Genomic DNA, 20,144 nt, shown 5'->3' on the forward strand with positions numbered 1-20,144 from the left:
ATTAAACACAATTCCTACAAATAAATACAATTAAATAAACTAGCTAAAGTACAAAAAATAAAAAAGAACTAAGTTACAAAAAATAAAAAAATATTTACAAACATAAGAAAAATATTACAACAATTTTAAACTAATTACACCTACTCTAAGCCCCCTAATAAAATAACAAAGACCCCCAAAATAAAAAATTCCCTACCCTATTCTAAATTAAAAAAGTTACAAGCTCTTTTACCTTACCAGCCCTGAACAGGGCCCTTTGCGGGGCATGCCCCAAGAATTTCAGCTCTTTTGCCTGTAAAAGAATAAATACAATACCCCCCCCCCAACATTACAACCCACCACCCACATACCCCTAATCTAACCCAAACCCCCCTTAAATAAACCTAACACTAAGCCCCTGAAGATCTTCCTACCTTGTCTTCACCATCCAGGTATCACCGATCCGTCCTGGCTCCAACATCTTCATCCAACCCAAGCGGGGGTTGGCGATCCAACATCCGGTGCTGAAGAGGTCCAGAAGAGGCTCCAAAGTCTTCCTCCTATCCGGCAAGAAGAGGACATCCGGACCGGCAAACATCTTCTCCAAGCGGCATCTTCGATCTTCTTCCATCCGGTGCGGAGCGGGTCCATCTTGAAGCAGGCGACGCGGATCCATCCTCTTCTTCCGTTGTCTCCCGACTAATGACGGTTCCTTTAAGGGACGTCATCCAAGATGGCGTCCCTCGAATTCCGATTGGCTGATAGGATTCTATCAGCCAATCGGAATTAAGGTAGGAATTTTCTGATTGGCTGATGGAATCAGCCAATCAGAATCAAGTTCAATCCGATTGGCTGATCCAATCAGCCAATCAGATTGAGCTCGCATTCTATTGGCTGATCGGAACAGCGGGTGGTGGGTTGTAATGTTGGGGGGGGGGTATTGTATTTATTCTTTTACAGGCAAAAGAGCTGAAATTCTTGGGGCATGCCCCGCAAAGGGCCCTGTTCAGGGCTGGTAAGGTAAAAGAGCTTGTAACTTTTTTAATTTAGAATAGGGTAGGGAATTTTTTATTTTGGGGGTCTTTGTTATTTTATTAGGGGGCTTAGAGTAGGTGTAATTAGTTTAAAATTGTTGTAATATTTTTCTTATGTTTGTAAATATTTTTTTATTTTTTGTAACTTAGTTCTTTTTTATTTTTTGTACTTTAGCTAGTTTATTTAATTGTATTTATTTGTAGGAATTGTGTTTAATTAATTTATTGATAGTGTAGTGTTAGGTTAATTGTAGGTAATTGTAGGTAGTTTATTTAATTATTTTATTGATAGGGTAGTGTTAGGTTTAATGATATCTTAGGTTAGGATTTATTTTACAGGTAAATTTGTTATTATTTTAACTAGGTAACTATTAAATAGTTTTTAACTATTTAATAGCTATTGTACCTAGTTAAAATAATTACAAAGTTGCCTGTAAAATAAATATTAATCCTAAAATAGCTACAATGTAATTATAATTTATATTGTAGCTATATTAGGATTTATTTTACAGGTAAGTATTTAGCTTTAAATAGGAATCATTTATTTAATAAGAGTTAATTTATTTCGTTAGATGTAAATTATATTTAAGTTAGGGGGGTGTTAGTGTTAGGGTTAGACTTAGCTTTAGGGGTTAATCAATTTATTAGAATAGCGGTGAGCTCCGGTCGTCAGATTAGGGGTTAATAATTGAAGTTAGGTGTCGGCGATGTTAGGGAGGGCAGATTAGGGGGTTAATACTATTTATGATAGGGTTAGTGAGGCGGGTTAGGGGTTAATAACTTTATTATAGTAGCGCTCAGGTCCGCTCGGCAGATTAGGGGTTAATAAGTGTAGGCAGGTGTCGGCGACGTTGAGGGGGGCAGATTAGGGGTTAATAAATATAATATAGGGGTCGGCGGTGTTAGGGTAGCAGATTAGGGGTACATAGGGATAACGTAGGTGGCGGCGCTTTGCGGTCGGAAGATTAGGTGTTAATTATTTTAAGTAGCTGGCGGCGACGTTGTGGGGGGCAGGTTAGGGGTTAATAAATGTAATACAGGGGTCGGCGGGGTTAGGGGCAGCAGATTAGGGGTACATAAGTATAACGTAGGTGGCGGTCGGCAGATTAGGGGTTAAAAATTTTAATCGAGTGGCGGCGATGTGGGGGGACCTCGGTTTAGGGGTACATAGGTAGTTTATGGGTGTTAGTGTACTTTAGGGTACAGTAGTTAAGAGCTTTATGAACCGGCGTTAGCCAGAAAGCTCTTAACTCCTGCTATTTTCAGGCGGCTGGAGTTTTGTCGTTAGAGCTCTAACGCTCACTTCAGAAACGACTCTAAATACCGGCGTTAGAAAGATCCCATTGAAAAGATAGGATACGCAAATGGCGTAGGGGGATCTGCGGTATGGAAAAGTCGCGGCTGAAAAGTGAGCGTTAGACCCTTTAATCACTGACTCCAAATACCAGCGGGCGGCCAAAACCAGCGTTAGGAGCCTCTAACGCTGGTTTTGACGGCTACCGCCGAACTCCAAATCTAGGCCAAAGTGTCCAGAGTTTATTATTTACTTCTATTTGTGTAACAATATATCTACCGGATGGGTCTAGATCCTGGTTTATAATCTTGTAGCTAAGGTTCTTTTGGAATAAAATAGCCACACCACATTTCCTACTATTACATGGAGTGGCCAGCACCTCTGCAATCCATCCAACCTTTAGTTTATCAATTTCAGCTGCCTTTAGATGCAATTCTTGCAAAAAGATTATATCAGGTTTCTGTTTTTTAAGCTGCTTCAAAACATTCTTTCTTTTAATTGGAGACGTTATCCCTCCCACATTCCATGATATTAGTTTGAGCTCAGAAGTCATTTCTAGTTTTTTATATTCTCATATCTTTTATCACAGGGGGGGGTGGAGGGGAGCATAGAGAGAAAAAAACAAAAACAACAACAAAAAAAAAAAAAAGAAATAATTCTCTCCCCGTATAGAAAGCATTTATATTCAGGTAACACTTTTGTCTTCTTTTTGGTTACCTGTAGCACTTTAAAAGTATAAACAAAATTGAAAACATTTAATTCATACTCCCTCCTTTCGGGGGGAGGATGAAAACACCCAATCACAATTGTCAACCTTATTTCAGTCATTCCAAATACCTAGACCAGTCTTCCTTGAGTTTAACTTAATTTGACTCCTATATCATTTTTAACTATTTTTCCTCTCTGTAGTATTAAACTCTATTTTATATCTTTCAAAAAAGAGCTTCACTTCTGATGCATTATTAAACGTTTGAGTTGTATCGTCCAGATCTACCAATATTTGTGCAGGGTATCTCATTCTGGCTCTGTATCCTGCCTTAATAATAGCTGTGCAATATGGAGCCATTTCCTTGCGTTTAGTAGAGGTTTCTATTGAAAAATCTTGAAAGAGATGTATGCGTGTATTACCTATCATTACTGTATTTAGTTTTCTAAAGTGTCTTAAGATGTTAATTTTATCTTGGAAGTTAAGATAACGTATGACCACTATACGCGGTCTACTATACCCATCACTGAATCTCTTTATCTGTCCTGTCCTGTGGGCCCGCTCAACTAGCACCCCTTCTGGTTGAATATTCATCTCGAGCAATTGGGGGAGCGTTTGTGAAGCAAATTTTATTAGGTCTTCAAACTCTCTAGTCTCGGGCAGTCCTACCACCCTGACGTTATTACGCCGAGACCTGTCTTCCAAATCTTCTATTTTAGATTGCATAGTTTTAATCTTAACATCATATTCTCTAAGTTGAACTTCTTGGGAGTTTTTATAGTCCTCCAGCTCGGAAACCCTAGTTTCTACCTCGGCAATTCTGTTTGAAAATTGTCGGAATTCATTCGTCAGTCCAGCTATATCTTTTTTAAGGGATTCGAACTGGGGGAGTATAAGGTCAGCTATTTGATTGAACATTATGTTTACCTCTGGATTTTGTATAGGTGTATTTGCTGTATCAATTGAGTTATCTAGAACAGATCTAGGTTTTTTATCCTTTTTAGCAGGCATGGCAGGGGATTTATTTTTAGCATTGGTGATACATTTTTCCATAGATAGTGAAAAAAGATAAGCCTTTATTTTTCGGAATGTGTGGCTGTGTTACAGTGAGGAAAAAAAAGAAAAAGAAAAAGTGAAGTGAAATTGCGTGCACTCTTCAAAAAAAAAACAAAAAAAAACACCTCTAATAGTGTATATATAGTGTATAGACAATAAATAAATTCAATCTAGACTCCTTCCTTTATCTCTTCCTTTCACCTTATCTTTAAGTCTAGTCCTTACTTGTTTAGACTAAATTGTGTTGATATTGTTAGTAGTGATAATAGTGAGAAAAAAAAAAAAAAAGTGTTTAATGCGTGTCGTGATTGCCTGTATAAAAAGGGTACCAACAGGTCACTTTAAATTTATAAAAATCTGTTCAGCAGAAACTATTTTAATTCCTATTCAATTTTCAGCAATTCCTCAATTTTATTTACAGCAGTTATTTATCTACGTAATATGAGGCTATAGATATTATGATTGGTCTTAGCAATACTTTTATTTTATATCCAAAATATAACTCATAGATATTCAAGAGGAAAATATTTTCTTTTCTCACTTTCCCTTTTGAGTGAGTGTTTATTGGTTTATTTTACTTCAACCATCTAGGTTAATCTTAGCTTTAACTATTTGCAATACAGATAGCAAATTTCATGGAACAGTCTTAATACAGTCTTAATACTATATACAATTCAGTACCACCACTTATTTTCTACCTTTAGGCCTTATCATACCAAAAAAAAAAAACTTCATACAATAAATCTTAGTATATTATATCCTCTCACATCTCAATATATCTAAATTCAGATATAAGGCAGACCAATTAATCTATAATAACTGCCCCTTAGCAAAAAACATAGTCTCTGTGTTTTACTAGATGCTGTAACTCCAATGTCTCTTGAATCTTGTAATTACTTATGTAGTGTCTCTTTCTCAGTCTTAGAGCAATTTTTAACCCAGAGAATATAAGTCCCCCAGAGATTAGTATCTCAGGTATATCAAGTGGTGTGGGCTTTTACAGTTTTCCTCTCCTGTTACACACCCCTTTATTATCTTAAAGGCCTCAGGTACACAAAGCAAGCAGCCCAATACACAACTGGTTAGAGTAAAGCTCTATATCCTCAGCTTGCAAACTGTTTTGTTTAAAGAAATGTCAGGACAGCCTCCCTGACAAGACTGTTTATCAGCAAAAGAAAGATAAGTGTATACTTGCGGTCTATGCGACACTTCTTCTGCGGTGATTTTAGTATCTAAAGTCTCCTTCACCAAAAACCAGGTTTGGTGTGACTCCTCCTGTCTGTTCCGGAACAGCTCCCCCTTTTTAAGGTACAAGATCTCAGCTCTATACCTTAGGTCTCCTCAGCTGTTTTCTTCTTTTATTCGGGAGGAATCCTCTGCTCTAGATCTCCTGTCTGCACCAGTCTTGGCGGATCCTCCCCTCCGCTCCGGCGCGGCTCTGTGTATATTTATGGAGGTATAGTTTCCAGGTCTCTGTGCCTCTTTACTCTCACCGGGTCTTTCCCATCCTTTGCGACCCCAAGTGCTCCGGTACTTGTCGGGCTGAATAAAGGTTGTGGCCTTGGCAAACGGCCGGCAATTGCCTTCAGGGATCTCCGGCGTCTCCAGCTCCAAAGATGCTTCTCCAGGCAGACACAAACAAACAAGCTGCCTATGGAGCGATGGAGGTTTACTCCACGTGTAGCTGGGGCTCAGCGCAACTTCGGTCTTGCGTGCTTGTCGACGTCATACACCGTGCGTCTTGCGCCGTGCCGGGATCACAACGCTTGCTTTTCTTATGTTTTTATACTTTGCTTCTTTCGTTGGCCCAGATGGTGCTCCATAGTCCAGTCGGCGCATGCCCAGATGCGCCGATTGAGTTCTACGGAGCTTCCAGATGAGGCAGAGTGGATCACTTGGGATATGGTACGGTGAGCACATTAAGGTGGTAAGTTACTGTAATATACATGCCTGAGGAGGGGCGATGGCCCGAAAACGTTAATATGTATCTGTCTTTTGCACAGTAAAATCTGCTGTTTAAAATTACCAGAGAGTGCTTTCCTTTCCTTTGAGGGGTATCTGTATATGCAATTTTGGAAGGCACCCCGGTGGCTGTGTTGATGTGAGTGTGCTGGGTTCTCTTTGACTGTATTATATATAAATAAATATATATAAATATATATATATATATATATATATATATATATATATACTGTATGTATATATATATATATATGCGTGTGTGTTACTTCACAATAAATAAAAACAAATAATGTTACAATAAATAATAATTATGAATCCATGATCATATTGTCTTTCTGGTCATGTCAAGTCTCCCTCGTATATAACCATGTTTTTACTGGCATATGAAATTCAGAAAGATACAATGACATTTGCTTTTCATTGTGAATAAAATGTTTGGCTTGAACAACAGTGACACACATGAATCAGTGTATACTGTACATTTTTGCTTGCCTTCTCTTATTTAATGCAGATGTAACAACTGTGTTGCAGTCTTTACATTTCCTTAATTTTCAAACAACACATTTTTTGCGTTTACCATATTGGACCTCTTACAATTTTTAGATCTTCCCCCATTCTTTTTCTAGTAGTGTGCTATAAAGGCATTTTATTGCCTGCCCTGCAGGATGGCAAATTCAATTAGAGAGTGGGATTCTACCTAAAGATCTGAAGTACTGGTTATAGAAATGCTACGTAAACAGGTATGTTGGGAAGACTTTACACTCCCAGTAGGGGGTAGATCAGATCATTTTTGTAATGTTGTTTGGTATATTGTTTTAATTATGTTAAAACAAGGACTATAGTTACTATTAAAACATCTTTAAAGTTATACAAGGTCTTCCTGTACCAAACAACTTTATCCTAGATTCCTTTAATATATCACTCCATTTTTTGTGAGGGTATAGTTTATCTACCATATTAAAGTTCTTGAACTTATTGTGTTATTTATTTACAAATTAGCTTTTCTGTTAGATGATGAAATAGTGCTTGTATGCAATCTGCAGAGCAGAGTAAAAAAAAAAAAAACTAACAAAGAACAGCATTTCAGAGAGGGTCCCATCTCAATACATAGCTGTTGTTTAAATAATTCAGAAGAAGACACAACTTGAAAGTCAGACGAAAAACAAAATCAGTTCCGGGAGTGTCAGTTAAAAAGGTAATCCTTTATTTGATAAACAGTAAAAAGTCACGATATACAGGATAGTGCACACATGTGTAGGCTGTGGTTGTGAGATCAGCTGACACGTTTCGGCAGCCTGAAGCTGTAGAGAGACCATTGTCATCTGCAGTGAAAACAATAGAACGGCAACAAGAGGACAGAGCATTTTAAGCCAGGCTCTCTAACCTCTCACTAATTAGTTACAGTGCCCAATAAACAAGCTCTAGAACTTCCAGCTAGTTAGTTACAGTGCCCAATAAACAGGCTCTAGAACCCCCCACTAATTAGTTAAAGTGCCCAATAAACAGGCTCTAGAACGCCTCCCCCACCCACACACTAAATAGTTGCAGTGCCCAATAAAGAGCCTGAAGCTGTAGAGAGACCATTGTCATCTGCAATGAAAACAATAGAACGGCAACAAGAGGACAGAGCATTATAAGCCAGGCTCTCTAACCTCTCACTAATTAGTTACAGTGCCCAATAAACAAGCTCTAGAACCTCCCACTAATTAGTTACAGTGCCCAATAAACAGGCTCTAGAACCTCCAACTAATTAGTTACAGTGCCCAATAAACAGGCTCTAGAACCCCCACTAAATAGTTACAGTGCTCAATAAACAGGCTCTAGAACCTCCCACTAATTAGTTGCCATGCCCAATAAACAGGCTCTAGAACCTCCCACTAATTAGTTACAGTGCCCAATAAACAGGCTCTAGAACCTCCAACTAATTAGTTACAGTGCCCAATAAATAGGCTCTATAATCGCCCCCCCCCCCACACACTAATTAGTTACAGTGCCCAATAAACAGGCTATAGAACCTCCCACTAATATGTTACAGTGCCCAATAAACAGGATCTATAACCCCCCACTAATTAGTTACAGTGCCCAATAAACAGGCTCTAGAACCTCCCACTAATATGTTACAGTGCCCAATAAACAGGCTCTAGAACCTCTCACTAATTATTTACAGTGCCCAATAAACAGGCTCTAGAACCTCCCACTAATTAGTTACAGTGCCCAATAAACAGGCTCTAAAACCTCCCACTAATATGTTACAGTTCCCAATAAACAGGCTCTAGAACCTCCCACTAATTAGTTACAGTGCCCAATAAACAGGCTCTAAAACCTCCCACTAATTAGTTACAGTGCCCAATAAACAGGCTCTATAACCTCACACTAATTAGTTACAGTGCCCAATAAACAGGCTCTAGAACCTCCCACTAATTGGTTACAGTACCCAATAAACAGGCTCTAACCCCCCCCCCCCCCACACACACACACACTAATTAGTTACAGTGCCCAATAAACAGGCTCTAGAACCTCCCACTAATTAGTTACAGTGCCCAATAAACAGGCTCTAGAACTTCCAACTAATTAGTTACAGTGCCCAATAAACAGACACCAACATGGTTAATAGTTGTGTAATGGTCCTGGTAAAGTATCATCTGTGCAATGTCACTGCTTGGTTTCATTCCGGCATTATGACACTCTCATAATATGTGACAGTTACAAGAAAAATAGCTATACATAAAAATAATGATAAACTATGCTAAATGCCTTATTCCACAAAACTGGAAAAAATAAGTTATTACTCCTGTTAATCACTAAGTCAGAAACACTAATTTCATAGGTTTACTATAGAGAATGCACCACTTTAACATTACATTGACCATTTTGTTGTGACTAAATATTTGGCCATATTACGAGTGGAGCGCAGATTAACATTGAAAATAAACTGTTTTCTCTCTAGCGCAAAAATCCAACTTTAGAATATCACGTTTGTGTTCACATATTCCCCATAGAAGTCAATGGAGATGGAAAAAAAAACCAAACCCCATCACATATTCTCATTTGTGCTAACAAGACATGAAAATATATCTATTTCATATTCCAATGTTCTATTTATTCATAAATACATATTTCTCTCTCTCTCTCTCTCTCTCTCTCTCTCTCTCTCTCTCTCTCTATATATATATATATATATATATATATATATATATATATATATATGATATTTTGATAACATATATATGTTTTCATCTACTTAACGGCAAAGGCAAATACATGTGTACACATATATATACATTGTCATACATATACATATTTAGACATGTATGTATCTCTATGTTAAAGCTCTTTGCTGCCTTTTTTTCCCTAACACCTGAGACCTCCTATCTTTGAGCCTTTATAGCTATTGTGTGCAATATTTTTTGAATATTTTTATTAGATGTTGTTATTATGATTGTAACTATATTTTGTAATGTATGTTTTATGTGTTTTGTGACACTTTTATGTTTCGAAAAACAGTTAACCAGAGTTCTGAAATCGCAGTAATGATTATAGCATAAATCGCAATTGTGCTCACGCTACTGCGTTTACTTTCAACTCGTAATACAGGCAGTAAGCCCAGTGAGTGCAAACCCTTACGATATACCCCTTATCGCTCAGGTGCAAACATTTCATGATTTTGGTAGAGCATGCAATTTTAATACACTTTCCAATTTACTGCAATTATCAAATTTGCTTCTCTTTCTTGGTATCCTTTTTTGAAGAGCAATCCTCAGGAGTGTCTGAAAAGGCCATAATAATTAAAAATTAAATGCTTTAATTGCATGTAGCATGTAATTTTATACTAGTGACACCCCAACTCTGAACCATATTATAAGTGGAGCGCAAATATACGTTTTTGCTAAAGCGATATTTGCCCTCCACTTTGTAATACCAGCACACGCAAATGAGCGAGCTTCCATAGGCTCTGATGGGAGCCTCGTTCTCATGCCGTCATACACAGCACAGAAGCGCAGCGAAGGGGGTAAGTCGCGCAGTGATGGCCAGCAGTTTTAAAATATATATGTATATGCTTATATTCATATATATGTATGTGTTAATATGCGTATATATGTTATAGGTAAAGTCAGAAATATACATATACATATATATTTACAGGGAACACACAGTTCCCATAGACTGTAAGGTATTTTTGTTGTGTTTTATCATACTTTTTTGTTTCACAAAACAGTTAACCAGAGCTCTGTGGATGCAATCGCGTTTACTTTCAACTTGTACTACAAGCGGTAAACCCGATGCACGCAAACACCCATGATAAACCCCTTTTCGCTTACTGTTAGCACTCCACTCGTAATCTGGCCCACAATGGGCGGATCTTGAAGGGAGAGAATACCTCATTATCTTATCTGTCTAATTATTTACACAAATTCTTCTTTATTACTGTACTAGTGGGAAAGCCTACCCAGAGGGCAGTCTATTGTGGTTATGGAACCACCGAACCACCCTGCCATATTTGCAAGGGCAGTCTATTGTGGTGACGGAACCATCCTGCCATTTTCAGAATCCACCTGGATGCAGCTCACGCTGCATCCAGGTGGATTCCGAAAATGTCAGGGTGGTGAAAGAATCCATCCAGATGGATTCTTTCACCGCCCCTTTTGCTTTCTCTCCCCCCTATCTTTTGCTTTCTCTCCCCCCTATCTTTTGCTCTCTCTCCCCCTCTCTTTTGCTCTCTCTCCCTCCTCTCTTTAGCGCTCTCTCTCTCCTCTCTTTAGCTCTCTCTCCCCCTCTCTTTTGCTCTCTCTCCTCCTTCTCTTTAGCTCTCTCTCCCCCTTCTCTTTTGATCTCTCCCCCCTCTCTTTTGCTTTCTCTTTCCCTACTCTCTTTTGCTCTCTCTCCCCTCTCATTTGCTCCCTCTCAGTCTATGTGTTGTTAAATCAAAAAAAAATTGAACTACAGAAAAAAATAAACAAAATATCAAAAATAAAAAAATAAAACCTAATCCCTATGAAAATAAAAAAGCCCCCCAACACCCCCTAATCTAATGCTAAACTACCAATAGCCCTTAAAATGGCTTTTTGTAGGGCATTGCCCTAAGTTAAACAGCTATTTTGCAGTTCCCAAAAGTCCCCCCATAACAGTAAAAACCACCACCCCCAAAATAAATAAACCTAACACTAAAAAACCTAAACTATCCATTGCCCTGGAAAGGGCATTTGTATGGGCAGCTCTTTTGCTGCCCATCCCTAATCTAAAAAATATATATATATTTAAAAAAAAAACTCTATTCTAAGAATAAACTGCCAGTAGCCATTAAAAGGGCTTTTTGCAGGGCATTGCACCAAGATAAACAGCTCTTTTACAGAAAAACCCTCTTTTACTCACCAAACTCCCCAAAATTAAAGAACCTAACACTAAAAAACCTAAACTACTCATTGCCCTGAAAAGGGCATTTGTTTGGGCATTGCCCTTAAAAGGAAATTTAGCTCTTTTACTGCCCATAACTAATCTAAATAAAACAACCCCACCAAAAAAAGTCTAACCCCCAGATTGGTACTCACCGTTCCTGAAGTCCGGCAGAGAAGGTCCTGTTTCAGGTGGTGAAGTCGGAGCGGAGCTGAAGACCGATGACCACGGAGCCAACATTCCATTGAGGATGCGTGCACAACTGCCGACGGCGATGGACATTACAAACGCAATTATAGTATAGCTACTCAAATGCCAATACTTAGGGCCTGATGATATAAATCTCTCAGCTCAGACGAGTTGATATTAAATGCATTGCAAGATCCCTCTTGAAATTCTAAAAAGGCAGATATTGCTATACTTCTCCAAGGGTTTTTCCCTGCATTTCTGTATGTGAAGGATAGACAAGCCCAGTGCAATATAGCACTGCATGTAATGAGAGTTCTCCTGCATTTACACTTTGTGCTTTGTATTTGATATCACTTTAGACTTAACATTAAGTTTTATTACATTAAAACTTTGCACTTTCTATTTTTGATACAGCAGTGTATTTAGGATTGTGTCTAATTGTTTACACAAAGTCCTCTTTATCTTCTTTATTACTGCTTACTCAAAGGCCTCAAAGAATTTTAGAAACACAAATTTTACCTTGAGATCCTATGCTGGGTTATGTATGTGAAGGAGAGACTCCTAATGAAAATATATGGTAAAAAAAATCCCAAAGATATTTTGCAATTTTTCTCCATGGTGGCAATTTTTTTTATCATCAGGCCCTTTGTGAGAGCAATTGAATATGAAAATTTTAATTCCTCTTTGTTGCAGCCCCCCCCCCCCCACTTGGAGCATTATTTTATCTAAACCGTCTTGTTTACACATTTTTTGTACCCTGTACTTAAGTACAGGAATGTTCAGTATAGGTGGGGATACAATAGGCAAAATATGCAATTTCAAATGAGAAAATAAAGGTGAAGGAGCTTTTTGTAAACAATTTAATACACTCCAGTAGATAAAATGGTTCATTGGGAACACGTTAAAGAGGAGAAAACATTAGAGTACCGCCGCCCGTATGACACAAGTTACATTGTGGCATAACCTCTTGTGAGCTGCTGGTGCAATGCTGAATACGGAGAGCGTATTGCTCTCCGTATTCAGCGAGGTCTGGCGGACCTGATCCGCACTGTCAGATCAGGTCCGCCAGACTTTGATAAATATAGGCCTATGCCTGTAAGTAGGGGGAAGTGTGCTGTGTTTTTTTACCACTCTCCCCTCTACATAGGAAACACGTTGAGGTAACTTAAAAAAAACTATTCTCAATGTTGAATTTTCTTACTGACTTATGACACTAATTATGTTTTAATTTATGTTGTTATTGTTTTCTTGAAAAAAATATTAAATAAAAATAAAAATGAGTACACTGTCCCTTTAATAGTTATAGAGGGCAATAGATGGAAATGGAATCTGTTAAGAAAGAGTTTCTTCATCAAAGTGATTTGGGAGGGATTGAGCTAGAATAAGATCAAATGGGCTATACGGTGTCATAATGATGGTACCTCAGATTTTGTAAAACACAAAGTCTTGCTGAGTGGATTTTTGGTGTTGCAACTAGTTATTTGTGGAATGTTGTTTAGAATGGGTGCTTCAAGATCCTTTTTATTGTTCTGCCTTCAAACAGGTTTTGCTGTTTCATGACCAAAACTATGGGATCCACTATGAGTACACTATCTCCGTCAACCAATCAGCGGAGCAGAAATCTGAGCCAGAAAAGCAGCCAGATGCCCAGTACATGTGGACACATAGCAGCTGGGAGGGATGCAGTGTACAGTGTGGAGGAGGTACAGTACCAGTCAGTCAGGGTGGAGCATCAGGATGTATGTAATGAAAAGCAAACTTGTCTTCACTTTTTGAGAGAGAACAATTTTGATGTGTAAAACCTGCTTTAGTTAATGTGTGCTTGAAAACATGACATATAATGTTTTCACTGTATATTCTACTTTTGCTAAAGCTTATTGCATTGTAAATGTATTTATTTTTTATTCATCACATTATATGTGTGTTTTGTTGTATTTGTGTGTCTCTGTGCTAGGGTCATCCAATGACACATCTGAATGGAGCAGCACAAATCCTGTTTAATAGATATTGTTATCACTATTATTGTAATGTGTCTGTTCATCTTTAAGGTCGCTATGGCAATCTTTGTGCAGTGACTATAATCCTAAATTTCTGCAATTTAAATGTTTTTATGTGCAGTCACACTGTTGACTGTGCAAAGCATCCTGGGATAGCCTGCATTTTCTGCCTTCATTTGAATGTTATATACTTCACACATTTTAGGGTACATGACTAGGATTTCTAGGTAATGTCTCTGTAGGAAGAGAGGCCCCTGCCTAGAGAAGGGGGCGAATGTTTCTAAAAATGTGAAATTTAAAGCGAATTTTTATACATTCGTTCGACTCGAATTTCAAATGTTTATATAACATTCCAACATTCTATTTTTCGAATTTTAATTTTTGAATTTTTCAATAACTTTCGAAAATATTTGTTCGAATAATATGTTTAGCTATGTATTTTATATCACATTCAATTTCGAAATGTAATATTCGAATTTGAATGTGACATTCGAAATAGTATTTCTAGTCTACAACTGTGTTTATAATAAATGTAATATTCGAATGTCACATTCGAATTCAAATGTCACATTCAAAATAGTATTTTTAGTCTATAACTGTGTTGTATAAATGTAATATTCAAATTCGAATGTCACATTCGAATTCAAATGTCACATTCAAAATAGTATTTCTAGTCTACAACTGTGTTTAAATGTAATATTCGAATTTGAATGCTAAATTTGAATTCGAATGTAACATTCAAAATATTATTTCTAGTCTACAACTGTGTTTTATAAATGTATTATTCAAATTCTATTGTGACATTCAAATTCTGTAAATAACATTCAATAATAGAATTTTTTATGAATATTCATTCTTATCAACATTCTGTTATGTAAATAGAATTTCTACAATAACATTCGTTCTAACATTCGAATATAAACACATTCGCCCCTCTGACTCTCTCTTTCCTAAGGAAATATCTACCAAAGAGTTTCCTGTCCATTGGTATTTCACTATGCCGACCATTTGGCAAGTATACTAGCAGTAACTGTGAGCGCAAATAAACAAGGCACAGCAGAAAATTATTTTATTCCTATATAAGATAGCTTGAATATTCAAGAGTTTGCAGAAATAGTGCACCAATAATATCAATACAAAAATACTAATCAAGATAATCGGATTCTCCAAATTGTGCATGTTTCAGGGACCATGTTACAATAATGCTGAGCTTACCTAGGTATGGTTTTCAACAAGGGATGACAAGAGAATAAAACAAATTAGATAATGGATGTGAACCAGAATGTTTTTTCCAAAGTCTTGCTCTATCTGAATCATGAAAGTTTACTTTTCACTTTAACATCCCTTCAATGACTAAAGTTGCGTGCTTTGTAACATCATACTGTTTTGTTTTATTTTCAGGCGAGAGAAAAACTGTTGTTTCCTGCACAAAGATAGTTAACAAGACTATGGCAATAGTGAATGAGAGCTTATGCCCTCAAGTTTCTCGCCCTGCTCCTCAGGCCCGGAAATGCAACGTGCATCCATGCCAGTCCAGGTGGGTACAAGAACTGACTAGACAGAGACATACTCATTTACTGTACTAAAATCTCTGGAATCATAGGGCCAAATTTAGATCTGATAACTTTTGCTGGCAAGGAACTTCCACAAATCATTTTCAGCTGCATCAAACTCAACTCGGACAGTGAAAAAAGGTTACACGATGTTTTAGAATCTGTTTTTTAAATCATGAATTCCATAGCAAGTAAATAATGACTTAAAGTTATATAGAACAAATAGGTTTGGCAGATGAGCTTCGGATACAGTGCAAATAACTGTTTTATCTTTTTTGTAAAATGTGGCTGAATTTTACCCAGGCAGCATTGCAGCAGCCCATTAAAATTGTGATCATTGTCATTTGTGTTCAGGCTTTATTTTAAATTATTTTGAAAATCCGACTGTCTGTGAGACTGCAGTAAAAGCCTACAGATAAACACAGAGATTACAAGTTTTGTGGTAACAGGTGTGCGTTGCTAACGAGACTTTTTTTTTAACGCTCCCTTAAGACAACGCTGGTATACCTAACACTACCCCCTTGAAGATCACCCTACCTTGAGACGTCTTCACCCAGCTGGGCACAAGTGGACCTCCAGAGGGGGCAGAAGTCTTCATCCGATCTGGGCAGAAGAGGTCCTCCAAGCGGCAGAAGTCTTCATCCAGACGGCATCTTCTATCTTCATCCATCCGGAGCGGAGCGGGTCCATCTTCAATCCAGCCGACGTGGAGCATCCTCTTCAAACGAAGTCCAAGCGAAGAATGAAGGTTCCTTTAAATGATTTCATCCAAGATGGCGTCCCTTAAATTCCGATTGACTGATAGGATTCTATCAGCCAATCGGAATTAAGGTAGGAAAAATCCTATTGGCTGATGCAATCAGCCAATAGAATTGAGCTTGCATTCTATTGGCTGATTGGAACAGCCAATAGAATGCGAGCTCAATCCTATTGGCTGATTGGATCAGCCAATAGGATTGAACTTCAATTTTTCCTACCTTAATTCCGATTGGTTGATCTTGGATGATGTCATTTAAAGGAACTTTCATTCTTCACTTGGACTTCGTTTGAAGAGGTTGCTCGGATTGAAGATGGACCCGCTCCGCTCCGGATGGATGAAGATAGAAGATGCCGTCTGGATGAAGACTTATGCCACTTGGAGGACCTCTTCAGCCCGGATCGGATGAAGACTTCTGCCCCTCTGGAGGTCCACTTGTGCCCGGCTGGGTGAAGACATCTCAAGGTAGGGTGATCTTCAAGGGGGTAGTGTTAGGTTTTATTAAGGGGGGATTGGGTGGGTTTTAGAGTAGGGTTGGGTGTGTGTGTGGGTGGTGGGTTTTAATGTGGGGGGGTATTGTATTTTTTTTTTACAAGTAAAAGAGCTGATTACTTTGGGGCAATGCCCAGCAAAAGGCCCTTTTAAGGGCTATTTGTAATTTAGTATAGGGTAGGGCTTTTTATTATTTTGGGGGGCTTTTTTATTTTATTAGGGGGATTAAAGTAGGTGTAATTAGTTTTAAAAAAAATTAATTATTTTTTTATTTTCTGTAATTTAGTGTTTGTTTTTTTTCGTACTTTAGTTTATTTAATTGTAATTAATTGTAGGTAGTTTAGGTAATTAATTTAATGATAGTGTAGTGTTAGGTGTAATTGTAATTTAGGTTAGGATTTATTTTACAGGTAAATTTGTATTTATTTTAACTAGGTAGTTATTAAATAGTTAATAACTATTTAATAACTATTCTACCTAGTTAAAATAAATACTAAGTTGCCTGTAAAATAAATATAAACCCTAAGATAGATACAAATGTAACTATTAGCTATATTGTAGCTATGTTATGGTTTATTTTACAGGTAAGTATTTAGTTTTAAATAGGAATAATTTATTTAATTTTAGTAATTTTATTTAGATTATTTTAAATTATATTTAAGTTAGGGGGGGTTAGGGTTAGGTTTAGACTTAGGTTTAGGGGTTAATACCTTTAATATAGTAGCGGCGACATTGGGGGTGGCAGATTAGGGGTTAATAAATGTAGATAGGTGTCGGCGATGTTAGGGATGGTAGATTAGGGGTTAATAAAATGTAACTAGTGTTTGCGAGGCGGGAGTGCGGCGGTTTAGGGGTTAATATATTTATTTAAGTGGCGGCGATGTCCAGTCGGCAGATTAGGGGTTAAAATTTTAATTTAAGTGTTTCCGATGGGGGGGGGGGCCTCGGTTTAGGGGTTAATAGGTAGTTTATGGGTGTTAGTGTAATTTTTTTTCTTCAAAGCTTTATTAAGAAAAAGTAATAACAGTACATACATCGAAAGGTAAAGGTTACAAAAGAAAATTTAGCATTTCACAGGCAACAGTGGAGTGTCCGTATTTATCCAGGACTGGGTTTTAAAACCAGAAAACAATTCACATAATACCTGATGGATTAAAAGGATTTCTTAAAATAGTGTCCACCATTGGTTACAAAGTCCCACGAGTATGTACTCAAACTTATAATATGTAACAAGAACAGTATATTAGTTATATAAAGTCTAGAAGATAAAATGGGCTCTGCGTGCAGTTAAACACACGCTGCCACATCGAGTATGTAAGAAGAGAAAGAGAAGAAGGAAAAAAGGGAGGAAAGGAAAGAGAGGAGGGGGGGAGGCAGGGAAAGAAAAAAATAGAAAAAAAAAAGGAGGGGGGAGGGGGGCAAGGGAAGGCGAAAGGGAAGAAAGGGGTAAGGAGGTATGGGGAGGAGAGGTAATACTAATGCATTCCATTTTGAGGGGGTTCCAGAACAGAGCCCCTAAGTCCAGCAAGAGCTGCCAGGTCCTCATCACCGGGTGTCGTTCTATGCACTAGGTCGTAAGTCAGAGATCATGGTCTCCACTTCTCCAACATAAACTCATGTAATTCTATTTTGTCATCCCTCATGTATCTAAATCTTTCTAGTTGTAAAAGTCTATCTACCTGAGACGCCCAGTCCCCTACTGTAGGGATGTCTGCCCTTTTCCACCTCCTAGGGATTAGGGATTTAGCACTATTTAGCATTATAAAAAAAAGCTGTTTAGAGGGTTTATCTTTAAATTTAGGAAGGTTGTGGAACAGCAGAAGGCTGGGCAATCTCGTCAGAGATATGTTAAGTGTGGCCTAATGGGACCACATTCCCACCAAATGTGGAGGAGGGTGCCACGTTCCTCGCAGCCTCGCCAGCACCTCCCATCAGTTTGCTTGTATATTTTCTGAATTCTGTCAGGTGAAAGATACCACCTAGACAGATATTTATAGTTAGATTCAACCACCCTCGCTGAGACCGAGGCCCTCACATGAGCGATTAGGATCTTATGCCATTCCTTTTCAGTAGGAGAGGGTCTGAGCTCCTTGTTCCAGCATCTCACATATTCAGGAAAAGGGGTTTCTTTATGTGAAAGGATCAAGCGGTAGGCTATAGAAATCAAATGTTCCGGTGTTCGGGAGTAGGCATAGGGATTCCAGAGTGGTCAGTTGTCTAGTCACATCACTTGATCTTTTGTATGTTGATAGGAAATGTTGGAGTTGCGTATAAAAAAACCAAGGAATGTCAAGTCCAGTATGCGCCAAGTCTACTCTGTTCTTAATTCTTTTATGCATCAGAAGGCGGTGAAAAACCACTTGTGTAAGTCGGGTTTTATCTATTAGCAACCGCTGTGTACAAGTGAAAGGTATGTCTGGGTTATCTATAAATGATGTAAGTGGTGAAGGGTTAGTGGTAATGTGTGGATAGTCCACTAGGGTTCTATCCCACTGTGTGTAAAATTCTTTAATAAAAGGATAATTCTCTAGCATTTTGGGCCTAAATTTGGCAGAGGTCCATCCCAATGTACCTAGATTCTGTACTCCCAGAATTGTCCTGCATATTTGGACCCATGTTTTATCTATAGAGTTATGGTACCATTCAACTTGGTGCTGGAGGTTGATAGCTTTCTTGTATGTGATTAAATTAGGGATTCCCAGTCCCCCTCTCTCTTTTGGTAAGTAAAGAGTTTTCCTTGCAATTTGTGGTTTAACTCCCTTCCAAACAAACTCCTCTATCATCTTTTGGAATCTGTGTAAAAAGTGCATAGGTAATGGGATCGGGAGAGTCTGGAGGTAATACAGTGTCCCAGGTAAAATATTAATTTTCACAATACCGATTCTCCCAAGCCAGGAGACCGGTTTGTTTCTCCAGGAGGAAAGATCCCCTGTGATTTTGGTAAGTAAGTTTGAGTAGTTGGCCTCGTGTAATGTATCTGGTGTAGGGGTAAGATTAATCCCCAAATATCTAAGAGTGCGAGTTTGTATGCGTAAGGGACACATAGAAGAAAGTTGGCTAATTTCTGCCTGGGGGAGAGTAATATTTAATATTTCTGATTTATTTTTGTTTAAGTGAAAGTTTGAGAACCGCCCATACACCTCAAATTCCCTTAGCACTTCTGGTAGTGAATATAGTGGCTCTGTTAAAGAAAGTAAAACATTGTCCGCGTACATGGACAATTTGTGCTCTTGATCCCCTATCCGTAGTCCCTTAATCTTCCCATTGTCCCTAATTTTCTGAGCTAGGACCTCCATAACCAGAGCAAATAGCAATGGAGATAACGGGCACCCTTGTCTGGTTCCGTTTGTGATATTGAAGGGGTCAGATAGTATGTTATTGATCCTGACCTGAGCCGAAGGGGCTCTGTAAAGCGCAAAGATCCTTTGTGTAAAAGTCTGTCCAAATCTTATCTTTGACAGGACCTCTCTTTTAAAAAAAATTCCAGCTGATCCTTTCGAAGGCCTTCTCAGCGTCAGTAGAGACCAAAATCATCGGGACCTTATTAATTTGTGCATAATTACAAAGTAGAGTAGCTTTTATAGTGTTGTCCCTGGCCTCTCGGCCAGGCACAAAACCTACTTGGTCCGGGGAGATTAATTTAGGCACAAATTTGTTCAATCTGTTAGAGAGAATTTTGGCAAATATCTTTATGTCCACGTTAAGGAGTGATATTGGTCGAAAGTTTTCTGGCC

General features: G+C 38.2%; 1 protein-coding gene across 1 annotated transcript in view; it reads left to right on the forward strand.

Moving 5' to 3' along the window:
* ADAMTS17 (ADAM metallopeptidase with thrombospondin type 1 motif 17) overlaps positions 1 to 20,144 on the forward strand; it is a 611,877-nt gene that overhangs the window by 503,541 nt on the left and 88,192 nt on the right. The window contains exons 19-20 of the mRNA XM_053717604.1: positions 13,155 to 13,314; positions 15,010 to 15,145. Coding sequence (XP_053573579.1) covers positions 13,155 to 13,314; positions 15,010 to 15,145 — 296 coding nt within the window. The remainder of the gene's footprint in view (positions 1 to 13,154; positions 13,315 to 15,009; positions 15,146 to 20,144) is intronic.

Source organism: Bombina bombina, chromosome 6 (genome assembly GCF_027579735.1).
Source record: "Bombina bombina isolate aBomBom1 chromosome 6, aBomBom1.pri, whole genome shotgun sequence".
Lineage (NCBI taxonomy): Eukaryota > Metazoa > Chordata > Amphibia > Anura > Bombinatoridae > Bombina > Bombina bombina.